Source organism: Cetorhinus maximus, chromosome 20, assembly GCF_964194155.1.
Source record: "Cetorhinus maximus chromosome 20, sCetMax3.hap1.1, whole genome shotgun sequence".
In the NCBI taxonomy this organism is placed as follows: Eukaryota; Metazoa; Chordata; class Chondrichthyes; order Lamniformes; family Cetorhinidae; genus Cetorhinus; species Cetorhinus maximus.
This window is the reverse complement of record NC_135898.1, coordinates 79258853-79280707: the sequence shown is the minus strand read 5'-3', so window position 1 is coordinate 79280707 and position 21855 is coordinate 79258853. Positions and strand designations below refer to the sequence as shown.

Below are 21855 nucleotides of genomic sequence, written 5' to 3'. Positions count from 1 at the left end.
TCGGACTCACAGTTAGGTGGGATATAGATCCAGGTGTCTGTTTCACAGTGAGGTGGGATACGGATCCAGATATCGGTCTCACAGTGAAGGTGGGATATGGATTCAGATATTGGTCTCAGTGAGGTGATATATAGATCCAGATATCAATCTCACAGTGAGGTTGGATATAGAGCCATATATCTGTTTCATAGTGAGGTAGGATATGGATCTGGATATCCATTTCACAGTGAGAAGGGATATGGATCCGGATATTAATCTCACTGTGAGGTGGGATATGGATCTGAATATCAGTCTCACAGTGAAGGTGGGATTAACAATTTGGATATCGGTCTCACAGTGAAGCGGGATATGGATCCGGATATCGGTCTCACAGAGAAGGTGGGAAATAGATCTGAATATCGGTCTCACAGTGAGGTGAGATACAGATCCAGATATCGGTCTCACAGTGAAGGTGGGATATGAATTCAGATATCGGTCTCACAGTGAGGCGAGGTATTGACCCGGATACCAGTCTCACAGTGAGGTGGGAAATAGAGCCAGATATCTATTTCATAGTGAGGTGGGATATAGATCCAGATATCAGTCTCATAGTGAGGTGGGATATGGATCTGAATATCAGTCTTACAGTGAAGGTGGGATATGGATCCAGACATTGGTCTCACAGAAAAGGTGGGATATGGATCTGAGTATCAGTCTCACAGCGAGGTGGGATATAGATCTGAATATCAATCTCACAGTGAGGTGAAATATAGATCTGGATATCAATCTCACAGTGAGGTGGAAATGGATCCGGATATCTGTCTCACAGGGAGGTGGGATATGGATCCGGATATCGGTCTCACAGTGAAGGTGGGATATTGATCTGGATATCGGTCTCGCAGTGAAAATGGGATATGGATCCGGATATCTATCTCACAGTGAGGTGGAATATAGATTTGGATATCAATCTCACAGTGAGGTGGAATATGGATCCAGATATCTGTCTCACAGGGAGGTGGGATATGGATCCGGATATCGGTCTCACAGTGAAGGTGGGATATGGATCCGGACATCTATCTCACAGTGAGGTGGTATATGGATACAGATATTGCTCTCACAGTGAAAGTGGGATTTGGATCTGGATATCTGTCTCACAGTGAGGTGGGATATGGTTCCGGATATCGGTCTCACATTGAGGTAGCATATGGATCTGAATATCAGTCTCACAGTGAGGTGGAATATAGATTTGGATATCAATCTCACAGTGAGGTGGAATATGGATCCAGATATCTGTCTCACAGGGAGGTGGGATATGGATCCAGATATCGGTCTCACAGTGAAGGTGGGGTATGGATCCGGATATCGATCTCACAGTAAGGTGGGATATGGATCTCATTATCAGTCTCACAGTGAGGTGGGATATGAATCCGGATATCAGTTTCACAGTGAGGTGGGATATGGATCTGAATAATGGTCTCACAGTGAGGTGGAGTATAGAATTAGATATCGATCTCACAGTGAGGTGGAATATGGATCTGGATATCAATCTCACAGTGAGGTGGAATTATAGATCTGGATATCAATCTCACAGTGAAGTGGAATATGGATCCGGATACCAGTCTCACAGGGAGGTGGGATATGGATCTGGATTTTGGTCTCACTGTGAAAGTGGGATATGGAACTGGATATTGCTCTCACAGTGAAAGTGGGATATGGATTCAGATATCGGTCTCACAGTGAGGTGGAATATGGATCCGGATATCTGTCTCATAGTGAGATGGAATATGGATCCAGATATCTGTCTCACAGTGAGGTGGGTTATGGATCTGGATATTGTCTCACAGTGAAAATGGGATATGGATCCGGTTCAAAATCAAAAATTGCCGGAAAAGCTCAGCAGGTCCGACAGCATCTGTGGAGAGAAAAACAGAGTTAACATTTCGAGTCCGTATGACTCTTCATCAGAACTAAAGAGAAATAGAAATGTGGTGAAATATAAGCTGTTTAAGGGGGGTTGGACAAGTGAAGCTGGATAGAGGGCCAGTAATAGGTGGAGGCAAAGGAGGGATTGCAAAAGATGTCATAAACATAAGGTCAAAGGGGTGTTGACAGTGGTGATATCAGCTAAAGGATGTGCTAATGGTGACATTAAGGGTAGAAAGCAGGATGAGCCAGTGACAAATGGCCCTAGTGGGGGTGAGGATTGAAATAGGCTAAAAGGTGGGGATAAAACAATAAATGGAAATAAATTTTTAAAATAATAAGAGAAATAGGTGGGAAAAGAAAAATATGTATTTAAATGTTTTTAAAATATAATAATTATTAGAAAAAAGGGGATCAAAAATGGGTGAGGATGGAGGAGAGAGTTCATGATCTGAAATTGTTGAACTCAATGTTAAGTCCAGAAGGCTGTAAAGTGCTTAATCGAAAGATGTGGTGCTGTTCCTCCAGTTTGCGTTGAGCTTCACTGGAACATTGCAGCAGGCCAAGGACGGACATGTGGGCATGAGAGCAGGGTGGTGTGTTGAAATGGCAAGCGACAGGAAGATCTGGGTCATGCTTGTGGACAGACCGAAGGTGTTCCACAAAGCGGTCACCCAGTCTGCGTTTGGTCTCTCCATGTAGAGGAGACCGCATTGGGAGCAGCAAATGCAGTAGACTAAATTGAGGGAAGTGCAAGTGAAATGCTGCTTCACTTGAAAGGAGTGTTTGGGCCCTTGGACGGTGAGGAGGGGGGAAGTAAAGGGGCAGGTGTTGCACCTTCTGCGGTTGCATGGGAAGGTGCCGTGGGAGAGGGTTGAGGTGTAGGGGGTGATGGAGGAGTGGACCAGGGTGTCCTGGAGGGAACGATCCCTACAGAATGCTGACGGTGGGGGGGAGGGGGGGGGGGGGTGGTGAAGGGAAGATGCGTTTGGTGGTGGCATCATGCTGGAGTTGGCGGAAATGGCGGAGGATGATCCTTTTGCCGTCCGGTTACTGTGCCTTTGCAGAAAGCTGTTGGTTTGATCAGGATGGTGACTGATAACAGAACAAGTAATCCATCCAGAAGAAAAAGGAAGCTGTTAGTACTTGAAAAATCAGAAAGGCTGAGGAAATGATTGTTGTGTTTTGAACTCATCGTGCAAAGAAAAGGAATGGGTGTTTCATTCAGCCCTGTCCAGCCCCAGAGGTTTAACTCAAGGCATTGACTCCTCCCACCTTTGTGAAAAGCACGGCTCCAGATGGAAGGCAGAACCGACACCAAGAAACCCCTGGAGCTAGAGAGCGGGACAGACGCTGAGATGATTGAGGCACAGGAAGGTAGGAGGAAAGATGGGAAAATATATGACCTTAATTATTGAAGGGAAGAAAGCAGGACATTGGGAGAAAACTCGGGGCAGGCAGCGGTAAAGCTGGAAGTGGATGAAGTATATTTGTTAATCTCTTACATGGAGGGGCTTGCGCTTTGGGCAATGAGCTGAGACCGGACCGAGCTCTCACTGCTGAATGTTTGACGGCGCTCACTTTGATTTTTGTCGTCAGTTTGACTAACGGAATTACAACAGTTAAATCCCGGGCAATTTCTACGAGGTCTTTCAGTGAGTGAGTGAGTGAGTGGACAGAGGCTGCTGCCTGTCATTTCTGTCACAATCGTCAACTAGAACACTGACTGCAAATGCTTTGCAAAGCTTACCGGGAGGACACACAGCTGAACATTAACACTTAGAGACTAACCCATCTTTTCAAAAGAAGGAACTAAGCACAAGTACGTTTTTAATTTCACGATAAACACATGCAATTTGCTGTAAATTTCCGATATGCAAATAGATTAATTAAACTATCCAGTCACCGAGTTTGGGAGTTCACTGCCTTCAGAGCCAGTATGACCCTCAAAATGAGCTTGTGCCTCAGTAGAGGATTTTCGAGGAATCGGTATGTTAGTTCTCACGAAATGTGTTTCGAATTCTGGAATAATTCCAACAATGAACCGACCATCACCATGACTGACGCACCAACATCCTTTGTTAACAGGATGGACCAGTGGGATCTCAGTCTGTCTCAGACACTGTGTCGGGCTGAAGTGTCTTAGTCAGAGTTTCAGTCTGTCCACTGTCTCCAAGTTGCCACGCTGCTTGTCCCATATTCAGTACGGGTTGAACAGGAAATTCCTCCCGTTAAATATTGGGAAGACCAAACCACAAGTTCCAACCACAAACCACCAGCCCCCGACCCACCCCCCCCATTCCTCTCCCTGGAAACTGAGGCTGAACCTTACTATTCCCAACCTTGGTGTCACATATGACCCCAAGATGAGCTTCTGACCACATATCCATGCCATTAGTGAGACCACCTATTCCTGATTCCAGCTCTGCCTCAGCTGATCTGCTGCTGAAATGCTAATTCATGCCTTTGTTACCTCTAGACTTGATGATTCTAATACACAGAGATAAAAACAACAAACTGCGGATGCTGGAAATCCAAAACAAAAACAGAATTTCCTGGAAAAACTCAGCAGGTCTGGCAGCATCGGCGGAGAAGAAAAGAGTTGACGTTTCGAGTCCTCATCACCCTTCAACAGAACTCAGTTCTGTTGAAGGGTGATGAGGACTCGAAACGTCAGCTCTTTTCTTCTCCGCCGATGCTGCCAGACCTGCTGAGTTTTTCCAGGTAATTCTGTTTTTATTCTAATACATTCCTGGCTGGCCTCCCATGTTCTACTCTCTACGTCACCCAAAACTCTGCCTGTGGTCTAATTTGCATCAAATCCCAAACATGCCTCACCCCAGTGCTCGCTGACTGACTGCAGAACAATTATTTGATTTTAAATTTTTATGTTTGTTTTTGAATTCCTCCATGGCCTCTCCTCTCTGTGTGTAATCAGCTCCAGCCACACACCCTCTGATCATCTCCGAATTTCACACAGATAGTATATAAGATTGTTGGGGCGCAGCCCTGCCCCGCCACATGGGGATGAATGATAAGAACTTAAGAAATAGGAGCAGGAGTAGGCCATTCAGCCCCTCAAGTCTATTGCGCCATTCAATAAGATCATGGCTGATCTGACAGTGGCATTAACTTCACTGTCCTGTCGGCCCCCATACCCCTTGACTGCCTTGTCAATCAAAAATCTGTCTAACTCAGACTTGAGTATATTCAATGACCCAGCCGCCACTGCTCTCTGGGGAAGAGAATTCCAAACACTAACGACCCTCAGAGAAAAGAAATTCCTCCTCATCTTGTCCTAAATGGGAGACTCCTTATCTTTAAACTGTGCCAATTAGTTCTAGGTTCATCCTCTCAGCATCCACCCTGTCAAGCCCCTACAGGATCTTATATGTTTCAATGAGATCACCACTCATTCTTCTAAACTCCAATGAGTATAGGCCCAACCTGCTCAATCTTTCCTCATTAGACAAACCCTTCATGCTAGGAATCAGCCCAGTGAATCTTCTCTGAACTGCTTCCAATGACAGTGTATTACTTGTCATTTCCATAATGCAATTATCTTTCAATGTGAGTTTTCTGTATGTGTAATTATCTTTGCTCATTAATGTGAGAGGTACCAGAGCAGCAGGATAGAATCTTGATTTACACATTTTTGTATGTAGTATTAGCTTTGGACTTTTCAACATTGACCGTAGAACATGGGAACGATCAGGGATGAGAAAAAGCCACAGAGCTCTTCTGTAGAGCACACGATCTGTAGCTAAAGATTGAAGTTTCCTTTACTTTATCCCATCGAACATCACCCCATCATTTATAGTAAGAGTTAGGTGCAAAGTGAAGTTCCAACAATATACTTTAACCCATTTCAGGAACTGGTGAGATGAATTGGGTTTTAGCCTCATAGCTCAATTCTAATTATGATCTCCAGTGCTGGTGGGCACTGCCTACTGTGAGGTCATCAGGACACTGAAGCTACAGGTACACTTAGTATTGTCAGTCATGTGTCAGTGTGAAATCTTGGAGAAATGAATGCGAACAAATTGACTGAAGTATTTTTTTTTTTGCAAAAATATACTTTATTCATAAAATATCTTCAATCACATTCCAAACCATTTCAAAAACACCATTACAAGGGTACAATCCAGGTTAAACTTTTACAAAATGTATCACCAGGTGCATCAGTACAAACAATATTACAATCATTTACAGCCTTTCATTTTGAGCTGTACAGCCCGAGGGGCTCTAAACAGTTCCCAGTCTCTCGGTGCGCTGTGGCAGAAAGGTCTTAGACAGCGACCCTTCCCCATTGCGCCTTTGCGGCAGCTGCCCCAAGCTTTAGTGCGTCCCTCAGCACGTAGTCCTGGACTTTGGATTGTGCCAGTCCGCAACAATCGGTCAGGGACAACTCTTTGTGCTGGAAGACCAACAAGTTTCGGGCAGACCAAAGCACGTCTTTCACCGAGTTGATGATCCTCCAGCTGCAGTTGATGTTTGTCTCGGTGTGTGTCCCTGGGAACAGCCCGTAGAGCACAGAGTCCTGTGTCACAGAACTGCTCGGGATGAACCTCGACAGCAACCACTGCATCTCTCTCCAGACTTTCTTTGCAAAGGCACAATCCACAAGGAGGTGAACAACGGTCTCTTCCCCACCACAGCCACCTCGAGGGCAACGTGCAGAGGGGGTGAGACTCCTGGCGTGTAGGAAGGATCTGACGGGGAGGGCCTTTCTCACCACCAGCCATGCTACGTCTTGGTGCTTGTTGGAAAGTTCTGGCGATGAGGCATTCTGCCAAATGACTTTGACAGTCTGCTCGGGGAACCATCCCACAGGGTCCACCCTCTCCTTTTCCCTCAGGGCCTCTAGGACGTTACGTGCTGACCACTGCCTGATGGACTTGTGGTCAAAGGTGTTTTTCTGCATAAATTTTTCCACCAGGGACAGGTGGTACGGCACGGTCCAACTACTTGGAGCGTTCCGCGGCAGCGTGGCCAGACCCATCCTTCGCAACACCGGGGACAGGTAGAACCTCAGCACGTAGTGACACTTGGTGTTTGCGTACTGAGGGTCTACGCACCGCTTGATGCAGCCACACACAAAGGTGGCCATCAGTATGAGGGCGATGTTGGGCACGTTTTTTCCCCCTTTATCTAGAGGCTTGTACATCGCGTCCCTGCGGACACGATCCATTTTCGACCTCCAGATAAAGCGGAAGATGGCTCGAGTGATCGCCATCGCGCAGGAGTCTGGAATGGGCCAGACCTGCGCCACGTACAGCAACAGCGAGAGTGCCTCACACCTGATGACCAGGTTCTTACCCGCAATGGAGAGGGAGCGTCGCTCCCACATGCCCAGTTTCCTTTTCACCATAGCCACTCGCTCCTTCCAGTTTCTAACGCATGCCCTGGTCCCTCCGAACCATATCCCCAGCACCTTCAGGCCGTCAGCCCTGACAGTGAAGGGGACAAAGGATCGGTCAGCCCAGTTCCCAAAGAACATGGCCTCGCTCTTCCCACGATTTACCTTGGCTCCCGAGGCCAGTTCGAACTGGTCGCAGATGTGCATCAGTCTGCGCACCGACAGCGGATCCGAGCAGAAGACGGCGACGTCGTCCATGTACAGGGAGGCTTTTACCTGAGTGCCTCCACTGCCTGGGATCGTCACTCCTCTTATGCCCGGATCCTTCCTGATGGACTCGGCAAAGGGTTCTATGCAACACACGAAAAGAACAGGCGAGAGAGGACAGCCCTGCCTGACTCCAGATTTAATCGGAAAGCTATCTGTTTCCCACCCATTGATTGAGACTGCGCTACTGATGTTAGTGTAGAGCAGTTGGATCCAATTTCGAATTCCCTCCCCAAACCCCATTTTGGAGAGCACATCCCCCATGTAGGTGTGCGATATTCTGTCAAAGGCCTTCTCCTGATCCAAGCTGATGAGGCAGGTATCCACACCCCTGTCCTGTACATAGGCAATCGTATCCCTGAGCAGCGCGAGGCTGTCAGAGATCTTCCTGCCTGGCACAGAGCAGGTCTGGTCAGGGTGAATCACCAATTCCAGAGCGGATTTGACCCGATTGGCGATGACCTTGGACAGAATCTTATAGTCCACATTCAACAGTGAAATGGGTCGCCAATTTCTAATTTCCTCCCTTTCCCCCTTGTGCTTGTAGATGAGGGTGATGATGCCTTTCCTCATGGATTCTGACATACTACCGGCCAGGAGCATACTCTCGTACACTCCTAGCAGGTCTGGGCCGATCAAGTCCCACAGAGCCGAATACAACTCCGCCGGCAAGCCGTCGCTTCCGGGAGTTTTACTCTTCTCGAAGGACTCAAGGGCCTTAGTCAGTTCATCAGGAGTTAGCGGTTTGTCCAGGCTCTCCCGTGTACTGTCGTCTAAGACCTCCGTGATAGAGGACAGGAAGGACTGGGAGGCCGTGCTGTCCATGGGCTTCACGTCATACAATCCGGCATAAAAGGATTTGCTGATCCTCAAAATGTCGGACCGTGATGACTTTACTGAGCCGTCTTCTTCCTTCAGGCTGCTGATCACAGAGCTCTCTCTGTGTACCTTTTGGAAGAAGAAACGTGAGCACGTCTCATCCTGCTCCACGGAGCGGACTCTGGAACGGAAGATGATCTTGGAGGCCTCCGAGGCAAAGTGCGAGGCTTGCTAGCTCTTCACCTCTTGGAGCTCCTCCTTGACATCGACCCCCATCGACTGCAGCCGGAGCAGATTCTGCATGTTTTTCTGGAGTCGGGACATTTCCCTCTGTTCCTTTCTAGCTTTCTGGGTGCCTTTGAGGATGAAAAACCTCTTGATGTTTCCCTTGATCGCTTCCCACCAGTGTGTCAGGGACTCAAAGAGGGGTTTCACGGTTCTCCAACCTTTGTAATCCCTCTTGAGCTCCTCAATGTTCTCTGGGGTCAGCAGTTGCACATTTAGCTTCCATGCCCCCCTGCCCACCCTCAGGTCCTTCTCCAAGTGGCAGTCCGCCAGTAGGAGGCAGTGGTCAGAGAAGAACACCGGCTTGACGTCGGTGGATCTGACTGTGAATGCACGGGACACAAACAGGAAGTCTATCCTGGAACCAATGGACCCGTCTGGCCGTGACCGGGTGTATCTACGCTGCGCTCCGTCTGCAGGGTTGCTGAAGACGTCGTGCAGCTTGGCATCCTTAACTGTTTCCATCAGGGATCTGGACGTAGCGTCCAATCTGCTGCCGGCCCTGCTGGATCGTCCAGCCGCATCGATGATGCAGTTGAAGTCACCGCCCAGAATGACCGGCCTGGAGGTCGCCAGCAGCAGTGGGAGCTGCTGAAAAACCTCCAGCCGCTCAGCCCCTTGTGCCGGGCCATACACGTTAATTAACCGGAGTGGAGCGTTCTTGTACATTACGTCTGCTACGAGGAGTCGCCCGCCCACCACCTCCTTAACCTCGGAGACGGTGAAGTTGCCTCCCCGCAGCAGAATACCCAGGCCGGAGGAACGAGAGTCATTTCCGCCCGACCAGATCGATGGCCCATGGGACCACCATCGTGACCATTGCCTGAAGTATTAGCTTGAGTTCGAAGCACACTCACCTTGGAGAGAGAGGTGGAGTTTGTCACTACAGACCGGAGCACACAATCTCAGCTGACACTTCACATGTAAAAGACCTAGCTCTAATTTTAAGATTATGTCCCGAGAAACCCCACCAGAGGAAATACTTTCCTTATATCTTCCCATCAAGTCCCTCTATCATGTTAAATACTCCAAGTATATCACCCTTCAACCTTCTAAACTCAAACAAGCAAGCTTATGCACTTGAACTCATTACTTAAGCCACAGCATTGTTCTGGTGAATATGTGCTGCACCCCTTTGGACGTTGATATGTCCTTCTTGAGATGCAGTGTCCAGAACTGAAATCAGTGTCTAAATGAGATCTGACCAAGGCTCTGTACGACTGAAACACTACGTCCAGCCATTTTTATTCCATCTCCTTTGAGATAAAAGCCAACATGCTGTTCATTGAGCAAATTTCTACTAATGACTGATGATCAAAAACAGTTAAGTAACATGGTTCTGGTCTCCGGATTATAAATAGGATATAGAGGCACTGGCAATGGTGCAAAAATGACTTACGAGGATGATACAAAGGTTGAAAAGTTACAATTATCAGAAAAGACTGAACGGACTGAGGCTCTTTTCTCCAGAAAAGAGAAGACTGAGGAGTGACCTGATAGAGATCTTGAAAGGGTTTGATAGGACAGGCTAAAGAGGAAATGTTTCTGCTTGTGGGTGATATTGGAGGTTGCAGTTGCTGGAGTGTGATGTTGAAAGAAACAATTCGCATCCTACACTGCAACCACAGTGCATCAGTGTGCGAGGGGTGAGCTCTGTCTTTCTATATAACGACAGTGATGGAACATCATCATTTAAACCATTGGGTGTGAAGTTGGACCGGAGATCGAGATGTGCTCAAATCCCTGGTATTCCCCTGGCTCCTCTTGTACTTTCTTTTTCAAATACTTTTCAATTCCATTTTCACTGTTACAGCCTCCAAACCACTTAAGACATAGGAGCAGAAATTAGGCCAATCGGCCCATCGAGTCTGCTCCTCCATTCAATCATGGCTGATAAATATTTCCAGCTCTAATACCGTACCGTGTGAAAACATTTTTCTATGCCTTTCCCTTTATTTTTCAAAGGCTCAATCTGTAAGCTGAGCTTTCCCAGCCCTGAGGGAAGTGAGTGGGTTGGGAAGGTGGTGGCGGAAGGCACGGAAGGGAAGCCCAAAGTCTTAATTCTTGCCACAAAGGCACACTACCAGTGGCAGGAGCGTCAGGGTTGCAACTGCCCAGCAGATGGCCAAATGAGCCAGTTAAAGGCCACTTCCCACCCACGGCAGCAATTTGTCCACTTCAGTATGGCCGGCTGCTGCACAAGGAGACGACCAAGCAAAGACTAGCAGCCCCCACGCTTCCAATGAGGGGTCCTCTTTATGGCAGCTCCATGGACTACGTGGTGGTCCTGCAGCAGAAATGACCATAGCTGCAATATGACCCATCAACCCTGATTGCTGAGGCCTGTCCAGGTGCCCCCAGCTTTTCAAAATTAACTTACCTGCTCTTCAGGTCACTGCCACGCCCTCCTTCATTTTGTAACCTCAGGCGATCTCTGATTGCGCCATCAGCTCATTGGGGTGAACTCCCATCCGCAATTGGGCAGAGATCCGTGCAGTGGCCTTGTTTTACAGATGAAGCCTGTAAAATGCCACGCCCCAGTGGCTGTCAGCTCAGCACAGAGTCCACTCCTGTTTATGGTCATGGTTGTACAGTGCCAACAAAATTCAGCAATCTGTCTAGTCACAGGCCCTCAGGTTTCTGTCCCTGTTACTGTTCCTCAGTCCGTGTCCCTGTTACTGTTCCACAACCTGTGTACCTGTTACTGATCCTCAGTCTGTGTCCCTGTTACTGTTCCTCAGTCTGTGTCCCTGTTACTGATCCAGATCCTCTGTCCCTGTTACTGATCCTCAGTCTGTGTCCCTCTTACTGATCCTCAGTCTGTGCCCCTGTTACTGATCCTCAGCCTCTGTTCCTGTTACTGTTCCTCAGCCTGTGTCCCTGTTACTGATCCTCATCCTCTGTCCCTGTTACTGATCAATAGCCTGTGTCCTTGTTACTGATCCTCAGTCTGTGTCCTTATTACTGATCCTCATGCTCTGTCCCTGTACCGTTCCTCAGCCTGTGTCCCTGTTACTGTTCCTCAGTCTGTGTCCCTGTTACTGTTCCACAACCTGTGTACCTGTTACTGTTCCTCAGTCTGTGTCCCTGTTACTGATCCAGATCCTCTGTCCCTGTTACTGATCCTCAGTCTGTGTCCCTGTTACTGATCCAGATCCTCTGTCCCTGTTACTGATCCTCAGTCTGTGTCCCTCTTACTGATCCTCAGTCTGTGTCCCAGTTACTGATCCTCAGCCTGTGTCCCTGTTCCTGATCCTCAGTCTGTGTCCCTGTTCCTGATCCTGTGTCCCTGTTACTGATCCTCAATGTGTATTCCTGTTAGTGATCCTTATCCTGTGTCCCTATTACTTATCCTCATCCTCTGTCCCTGTTACTGATCCTTATCCTGTGTCCCTGTTACTGATCCTCCTCTGTGTCCCTGTTACTGATCCTCATCCTGTGTACCTATTACTGATCCTGATCCTCTGTCCCTGTTACTGATCCTCAGCCTGCGTCCCTGTTACTGGTCCTCGGGTATTGTTACAAGTTTCTAACCTGTACAAACAATCTTCAGTATTTATGCTCAAAAAGTTTCAGAATTTTCTGTAGAATTCTAACCCTCCAATTTCTTTATCATTTGAGTCAAGCTATGACTCATTCCACCCACTGTGAATGTGTTAGAAAATTAACACGTTTGGTGAAAGGTGTTGTGGTTTAGAGCTGTGGTTATTATGAACTGCTTCATTGAGGCATTTTGCATTTGCGGTTGCAGTGTTCATGGCACAAGGTCCCAGCTCTGGTTCGAGTGCTTTGTCGTAGCTGATTGTTACTGGCAGTGCTGTATTTCAAAGTTGAAAAGGTTATGGTGGAAGTTATTTCCAGTCAGGATCTTACAATGTCATAACAACCAGGTTTGATGGTCAACAATAAAAGCAAAACACTGTGGATGCTGGAAATCTGAAAGAAAAATGTATATAAAGTATCTGAAGTACCGTAGCCTACTAATTATACAATCCTAAAACCCCAAACATTTCAAAACTTGTTACCTGCATTTGTAATAATGTGTTCAGCGTAGGCGAAGGATGACCTTACCTTGCGACTTTAAATGGAGAGCAACATTGTTGGAAATCTAAACTCTAAGGGCTGAATTATCAAGCCCTGCTGGGAGCACAAGCTGAGGTGGACAGGGCTCAAATATACATGCTGGCTGGTGTGACCATTTCCTCAGGCTAAAATATTTTTGCCGAGGTTGGTTGGGCCAGCAAGGCTATCTGGCCCCAAGAAGCAGATAGCCAATTAGACTCAATAAGATAAAAACAAAAAGCTAAAAGCTACTGCGGATGCTGGAAATCCAAAACAAAACAAAAACAGAATTACCTGGAAAAACTCAGCAAGTCTGGCAGCATCGGCGGAGAAGAAATCAGTCAACGTTTCGAGCCTTCATGGCCCTTTGGCAGAACTGCAGCATAGTTTCAACAAGGGAGAAATATAAATTGGTTTAAGGTGGGTGCGGGGGTGGGGGGGGGCGAAGAGACACATTGAGGGTGTGGTGTGAGCAGATAATAATCAAAAGATGTCAGAGACAAAAGGGTCAAAGAGGTGTTGAAGGTGGTGGTCTTTGTCTGAGAAAAGTGCTAATTAAGAATGGAAAACAGGATATTCAAAGTACAGCTCTAGTGGGGGGTGGGGTGGAAAGACTAAAGGTTTTAGTTTTAGATTTAAAAATAATGGAAATAGGTGGGGAAAGAAAAATCTATATAAATTATTGAAAAAAAAAGGCGGGTGGGGGGGAAAAGAAACGGGGTGGGGATGGGGGGAGGGGGAGTTTAAGATCTAAAGTTGTTGAATTCAATATTCAGCCCAGAGGGCTGTAAAGTGCCTAGTCGGAAGATGAGGTGCTGTTCCTTCAGTTTGCGTTGGGCTTCACTGGAACAATGCAGCAAGCCAAGGACAGACATGTTGGCAAGAGAACAGGGTGGAGTGTTAAAATGGCAAGCGACAGGGAGGTTTGGGTCTTTCTTGCGGACAGACCGCAGGTGTTCCGCAAAACGGTCGCCCAGTTTGCGTTTGGTCTCTCCAATGTAGAGGAGACCGCATTGGGAGCAACAAATGCAGTAGACTAAGTTAGGGGAAATGCAAGTGAAATGCTGCTTCACTTGAAAGGAGTGTTTGGGCCCTTGGACGGTGAGGAGAGAGGAAGTGAAGGGGCAGGTGTTGCATCTTCTGCGTGGGCATGGGGAGGTGCCATAAGTGGGGGTTGAGGAGTAGGGGGTGATGGAGGAGTGGACCAGGGTGTCCTGGAGGGAACGATCCCTACGGAATGCCGTCAAGGGGGGTGAAGGGAAGATGTGTTTGGTGGTGGCATCATGCTGGAGTTGGCGGAAATGGCGGAGGATGATCCTTTGAATGCGGAGGCTGGTGGGGTGATAAGTGAGGACAAGGGGGACCCTATCATGTTTCTGGGAAGGAGGAGAAGGCGTGAGGGAGGATGCGCGGGATATGGGCCGGACACGGTTGAGGGCCCTGTCAACGACCGTGGATGGAAAACCTCGGTTAAGGAAGAAGGAGGACATGTCAGAGGAGCTGTTTTTGAAGGTAGAGTCGTCAGAACAGATGCGACGGAGGCGAAGGAACTGAGAGAATGGGATGGAGTCTTTACAGGAAGCGGGGTGTGAGGAGCTGTAGTCGAGGTAGCTGTGGGAGTCGGTAGGTTTGTAATGGATATTGGTGGACAGTCTATCATCAGAAATTGAGACAGAGAGGTCAAGGAAGGGAAGAGAAGTGTCAGAGATGGACCTTTTGTCTGTGACATCTTTTGATTATTATCTGCTCACACCACACCCTCAATGTGTCTCTTCCCCCCCCACCCCACCCCCGCACCCACCTTAAACCAATTTATATTTCTCCCTTGTTGAAACTATGCTGCAGTTCTGCCGAAGGGCCATGAAGGCTCGAAACGTTGACTGATTTCTTCTCCGCCGATGCTGCCAGACTTGCTGAGTTTTTCCAGACTCAGTAAGAGCCTAATTAAGACCAATTAAAGGATGCCACCTGGAATTTTCCACTTCTTGCACTTACGGGGTAAGTTTGGGTGTGACAGGCCAGGGGACCAACATTGCAGGTAGGCCCAGAGGCCCTAATTTCCTGCCTGGGTACAGATGTAGCCACAAGACACCCTGTAAAGAGGTCGGTGATGGAGCAAGTGAATATTTGTGGATGGGGTGCCAATCAAGCGGGCTGCTCCCTCCTGGATGGTGTTAAGCTTCTTGAGTGTTGTTGGAGCTGCACTCATCCAAGAAAGTGTGGAGTATTCCAGACTTGTGCCTTGTAGATGGCGGACAGGCTTTGGGGAGTCAGGAGGTGAGTTACTTGCCACAGGATTCCCAGCCTCTGACCTGCTCTTCTAGCCACAGTATTTATATGGTTAGTCCAGTATAGTTTCTAGTCAATGGTAACCCCCAGGCTGTTGATAATGGGGGATTCAGTGAAGGTAATGCCATTGAATGTCAAGGGGCGATGGTTAGATACTCTCTTGTTGGAGATGGTCTTTGCCGGACACTTGTGTGGTGCGAATGTGACTTGCCACTTCTCAGCCCAAGTCTGGATATTGTCCAGGTCTTGCTGCATTTGGACATGAACTGCTTCAGTATCTGAGGAGTCGTGCGTGATGCTGAACATTGTGCAATCATCAGCGAACATCCCCACTTCTGACCTTATGATGTGGCAAACGCCATTGATGAAGCAGCTGAAGGTGGATGGGCCTAGGACACTACCCTGAAGAACTCCTGCAGTGGTGTCCTGGAACTGAGATGATTGACCTCCAACAACCACAACCATCTTCCTTTGTGCTGGGTATGACTCCAACCAGTGAAGAGTTTTCCCCCTGATTCCCATTGACTCCAGTTTTGCTAGGGCTCCCCGATGCCAAACTAAGCCCAATGCTGCCTTGATGTCAAGGGCAGTCACTCTCACCTCACCTCACCTCGGGAGTTTAGGTCTTTTGTCCATGTTTGGACCAAGGCTGTAATGAGGTCAGGAGCTGAGTGACCCTGACGGAACCCAAACTGAGCGTCAGTGAGCAGGCTATTGCTAAGTAAATGCTGCTGGATAGCACTGTTGATGATCCCTTCTATCTCTTTACTGATGATCAAGAGTAGACTGATGGGGTGGTAATTGGCCGAATGGGATTTGTGCTTTTGTGTACAGAACATATCTGGGCAATTTTCCACATAGCTGGGTAGATGCCTGTTTTGTAGCTGTACTGGAACAGCTTGTCTAGGGGTGCGGCAAGTTCTGGAGCACAAGTCTTGAGTACAAATCCCAGAATATTGTCAGGGCTCATAGCTTTTGTAGTATCCAGTGCCTTCAGCCATTTCTTGATATCACGTGGAGTGAATTGAATTGACTGAAGACTGGCATCTGTGATATTGGGGATCTTTGGAGGAGGCTGGGATGGATCAGCCACTCGGCACTTCTGGCTGAAGGTTGTTACGAATACTTCAGCTTTATCGTTTGCACTGACATGCTGGGCTCCCACATCATTGAAGATTGAGATACTTGTGGAGCCTCCTCCTCCAGTGAGTTGTTTAATTGTCCACCACCATTCATGACTGGTTATGGCAGGACTGCAGAGCTTAGATCTGACCTATTGGTTCTGGAATCGCTAAGCCATGTCTATCACTTGCCGCTTTTTCTGTTTGGCATGCAAGTAGCCTTGTGTTGTAGCTTCACCAGGTTGACACCTTATTTTTAGGTATGCCTGGTGCTGCTCCTGGCAAGCCCTCCTGCATTCTTCATTGAACCACAGTTGATCCCCTGGCTTGATGGTAGTGATAGAGTGGGGTATACCGTGGACCATAAGGTTACAGATTGTGTTCGAGTACAATTCTGCTGCTGCTGATGGCCCACAGCACCTCATAGTTGCCCAGTCTTGAGTTGCTAGATCTGATTGATATCTATCCCATTTAGCTTGGCGGTTGTGCTGCACACGACAATTTTCTCAGGAGCCCTTATCTTATGAAGATATCCGTACAGCAGGAGCCACAAAATCAGTGAGTGGAGACTTTGACCTGAGTGAGACAGAGGCAGAGTGAGTATATTAGGGAATTTAGTTCAGGCGGGAATTGAACTGGTAAATCTTTTTCAAGTTCAATTTTGGAGTAAGGGTCAGATTCTGACCTGGAACTAACAACCCAGAATTAACACCTTGAAGTAAGTTAAGTAGCCTAGTTAAACAGTTAAAATGTATTAGTGGCAGTTAACCGTCAATCATCTGAAAGCCCTTTGCCTGAATAGGGCCTAAATTAGGTGTTGATAACTGTAGCAGGAAGCTAGGCTAGGGAGCCACTCATCACAGATCTATTTCAGAAAGGGACCTTTTAAGTGTACGATCGGTAAGAGGCATGCGATAGGTGAGTGGAGTCTTTGACCTGAGTGAGACAGAGACCGAGTGAGTATATTTGGGAATTTGGTGCATAGGGGAAAAAGGTGCTGTTGGTAAGGTTTACTGCAAGAAGTGGGTCTTAGAATAGATTAGAGTGATGGGAGTTGGGTAATTAAGGGAGTTAGGGAAGGAAGGAAAAGAGGTGCTCTTTTGCTTTCTTCTTTCTCGCTTTCTCAGCCTTCAGGAAGTAGCTGTGCTCTGCTACAGGAGAAGAGGCTAGTTGTTCGGTGAGTACCTGGTAAGTGACTAGGGTTTATCCTATTCCTAAGGTTCAAAATAATCTGGCAACTGGTGGTAAGGTTAATAAATATATAAAAACGAAAGTAAATATATAATTGAATAAAATAGTTAATCAGAACACATTAAGGAGGTTAGGACAGGTAATGTGTCATAGTTACAGCACATGGGTGCACCTGGATGCCAGTTTGATCCAGGGCAAACACATCTGCAGTAAGTGTTTGATGTTTGAGCAGCTTTAGCTCAGAGTTTGAGCTGTAGGCTGAACTACAGACACTGTGATGCATCAGGAAGGGGGAAAATTATCTGGATTCTTTGTAACAGGAGCAATTCACACCTCTTTGTGCTGGGACCGGTGTTCTTGCATATAACTGGGGAAGTAGAGAGGGTTTTAAACTAAATATTGAGGACAAGGGATCAAATTTGGGAAAATGTGGTAAATCAAAGAGCAGAGACAAGACAAAAGAAAAAGGTATTATACTCGGAAAATGAAAAACAGACCGTGACAGGAAGGGATAGAGTACAAATCTAACAGTAAATCAACAGATGAAACTCGAGGTTATAAAAAGAAGAGGATAAAACTAAAAGCTCTGTACCTGAATGCACATGGCATTCTAAACAAAACAGATGAACTGAGAGCGCATATAGAAATAAATAATTACGATTTGATAACCACTACGGAGACATGGCTGCAGGAGGATCTGGATTGGGACCTGAATATTGAAGGATACAAGCTACTTAGGAAGGACAGGAAGCAAGGACAAAGTGGAGGGGTGACTCTGTTAGTTAATTATGGTATAAGCACAATAGAGAGGGATGACCTAAGTTCTGGAAACCAGGATATGGAAACAGTTTGGGTAGAGATGAAAAATGATAAAGGCAAAAAGTCACTTGTGGGAGTTGTGTACAGGCTCCCTAACAGTAACCACATGATAGGGTTCAGCATAAAGGAAGAAATAAAGGGAGCTTGTCAGAAAGGCACGGCAATAATATGGGAGATTTTAATTTACATACCAACTGGATAAGTCAGCTGGGCAAAGATAGCCTAGATGAGGAGTACATTGAATGTTTTCAGAATAATTTCTTAGAACAGCACGTTCTGGAGCCAACCAGAGAACAGGCTATACTAGACTTGGTACTGTGCAATGAAGTGGGAGTAATTAATGACATCATAGCGAAGTTGCCCCAAGGTTAGTTTGGGGGAGAGAAGAGTGGGTGTGAGACTAAGTTTATAAACTTAAGTAAGGGCAATTACGTGGTCATGAAAGTTGAGTTGGCTAAAGTGAATTGGCAAATTAGGTTAAGGGATAAGTCAATAGAGATGCAGTGGCTAATATTTAAGGGGATATTTCAAAATACACAGATTAGATATATTCTATTGAGTGAGAAAAAGTCCAAGGTACAGACACACCATCCGTGGTTAACTAGAAAGGTTAAATATAGTATTAAACTTAAAGAAAAAGCATATAATTGCGTAAAGATAGGTGGAAGGCCAGAAGATTGAAAAGAATATAAGGAACAGCAAAGAATGACTAAAAGACTAAGGAGGAAAAAATTAAAGGATGACAGAAAGCTAGCCAGAAATATAAAAACAGATAGTAAGAGTTTTTATAAATATTTAAAAAAGAAAAGAGTCAACAAAGTGAGTGTTGGTCCTATAGAACGTGAGTCTGGGGAATTGATACTGGAAAATAAGGAGATAGCAGATGAATTGAACAGGTATTTTGCATCAGTTTTCACTATAGAGGATACAAGTAACATCCCAGAGGCAGCTATAAACCAGGAAATGGAAGTGGGAAGGAAGTCAGGAAAATTACAGTCACCAGAGGAGTGGTACTGAGTAAATTGTCGGAGCTGTGGGCTGACAAGAGCCCGGGTCCTGATAGACTTCATCCTAAGGTCTTAAAAGAAGTGTCTGGTGAGCTGTTTGATGCATTGGTTTTAATTTTCCAAAACTCCCTAGATTTGGGGAAGGTCCCATTATTTTGGAAGATAGCAAATGTAACTCCATTATTCAAAAAGGGAAGGAGGCAGAAAACGGAAAACTACAGGCAGTTAGCTTAACATCTGTCTTTAAATATATAAAAAGGAAGAGAGAGGCCAAAGTGAACATAGACCTCGTGGAGAATGAGGCTGGGGAAATAATAATAAGGAACCAGGAAATGGCAGAGGAGTTGAATAAATACTTTGCATCAGTCTTCATAGTAGAAGACACTAATAGCATTCCAAAAATACTAAATAATCAATGGGAAAAATGGGGGGGGAGAGGAAATAAATTTAATAACTATCACTAGAGAAAATATACAAGGGAAACTAATGGGGCTAAAGGCTGATAAGTCCCCTGGACCCGATGGGTTGCATCCTAGGATATTAAAGGAAGTAGCTACAGAGATAGTGGATAGCAATCTTCCAAGAATCCTTAGATTTGGGAAAAGTTCCAGAGGATTAGAAAACTGCCAATATAACACCCTTATTCAAAAAGGGAGGGAGACAAAAAACAGGTAACTATAGGCCAGTTAGCTTAACATCCGTCATTGGGAAAATGTTAGAGTCTAACTGTGGGTGTACCTACACCACATGGACTGCAGCGATGCAAGAAGGCAGCTCACCACCACCTTCTCAAAGGCAATTAGGGATGGGCAATAAATGCTGGCCCAGCCAGCGAAGCCCACATCCTGTGAACGAATAAAAAAAAATTAAAGGATGTAATAGCAGAGCATTTAGAAATACATAATGTAATCGAGCAGAGTCAGCATGGGCTCATGAAGGGGAAATCATGCCTGACAAATTTATTAGAATGCTTTGAGGAGGTAGCAAGCAGGATAGATAAAGGGGAGCCAGTAGATGTAATATATTTGGATTTCCAAAAGGCATTCGATAAGGTCCCGCACATAAGGCAACTTAATAAGATAAGAACTCCTGGTGTTGTGGGTAGTATTATGACACAGCCGATGGTAAAGGCTGAGTTGTTCAAATCCCAAAGAGAAACTTGAAGCAACTGTCATAACCCATTTTTGCAATTTATAGGTTTCGAGATGCAGACTTTGAATTCAGTAGTAATAAGATCACCGAATCTCAAGAGTCTCTTTTATAAAACTAAATTAAATGTTTATTAATACAAGAAAGATTGTAAACACATACATCTACAAAATTACTACTATAATAACTACAAAAATCCCCTAATTAATCTGCCTTTGAGTTACACCCCCGTTAAGGCAATAATAAATCTCATAGATTTAAACAGACACCTGGCAAAGCACACCCTGGACAGTTGCATTCAAAGTGAGTTTCTTTCAGCTCTGGGTCTTTGCAGGTACCAGTTTGAGGCTTACAAGCTGGAGGTTTCTCGCACTTGTTGGATCTTAAAAAGCCTCTACCTTACACACAATCTCCTTTCTCCTTTATACATATCTTTCTCTTTGAATGTAAATTTTCCATTGTATTGCAATGCTTTTAACTTTACCTCTTCTCACAATAACATCCTTTCATCCCACCAATTTATTAGTAATCTGAAAAATAGCACATTGCTTGGCGCCTTTTAGCTAGGTGTGAGATTTCATGCGCAGTCTTGAATGGTTTTTTTAACAAATGCAAATTTACACTTTACCTTCTACCCTCCTTACGTTTACCTAATTAACATCTCATAACTACTAAACATCAAAACACCCAGACTAGCTGGCTTTAATCCAATTAAGATACACAGGCACACACATAGACCCCACTAGAACTCTATTTTAAAAAATAATTTCCAATAACATTATAGACATTAATATCTCTTCATGACAGGTAGTATATTAGCATGGATAGAGGATTAGCTAACTAATAGAAGACAGAGAGTTGGGATAAGGGGGCATTTTCAAGATGGCAACCTGTAACTGGTGGAGTGCCGCAGGGATCAGTGCTGGGACCACAATTATTTTCAATTTACGTTGATGACTTTGATGAGGGAAGTGAATAGACTACTGCCAAGTTTGCGGATGACAAAAATACATGGGGAGACAAGTCGTGAGGATGACACAAATAGCCTACAGAGAAATATAGACAGGTTAAGTAAGTGGGGAAAAACTTGGCAGATGGAATATAATGTGGGAAAATGTGATGTTATGCACTTTAGCAGGAAGAATAGAGGAGCTGAATATTATTTAAATGGAGAAAGACTGCAGAAAGCTGTAGCACAGAGCTCTGGAGGCCCTTACGCATGAATCCTAAAAAGCTAGCAGACAAGATCAGCAGGTAATAGGGAAGGCAAATGGAATGTTGGTCTTTATTTCAAAGTCAATGGAGTATAAAAATAGGGCAGTCTTGCTAAAACTATACAAGGCACTAGTTAGACCACACCTAGAATACTGTGAACAGTTTTGGTCCCCTTATCTAAGGATAGATATACTGGCATTGGAGGCAGTCCAGAGAAGGTTTACTAAGTTGATCCCGGGCATGGAGGGGTTTCCTGGTGAGGAGAGGTTGAGTAGGTTCGTCCTGTATTCATTGAAGTTTAGAAGAATGAGAGGCGACCTTATTGAAACATGTAAGATTCTTTGGAGGCTTGACAGAATAGATGCTGAGA

The 21855-nt window shown here is 45.8% G+C and overlaps 1 protein-coding gene across 2 annotated transcripts in view; it reads left to right on the top strand.

The window, feature by feature from the left end:
• The first annotated feature begins 3181 nt into the window (after nucleotides 1-3181).
• Nucleotides 3182-21855, top strand: part of entpd1 (ectonucleoside triphosphate diphosphohydrolase 1) — a 145385-nt gene continuing 126711 nt past the window's right edge. The window contains exon 1 of one of the 2 annotated variants that reach the window (XM_078564969.1): nucleotides 3182-3279. In XM_078564969.1, coding sequence (XP_078421095.1) covers nucleotides 3201-3279 — 79 coding nt within the window. In that variant the 5' untranslated portion in view covers nucleotides 3182-3200. The remainder of the gene's footprint in view (nucleotides 3280-21855) is intronic. The other variant, XM_078564971.1, reaches the window with a different exon arrangement.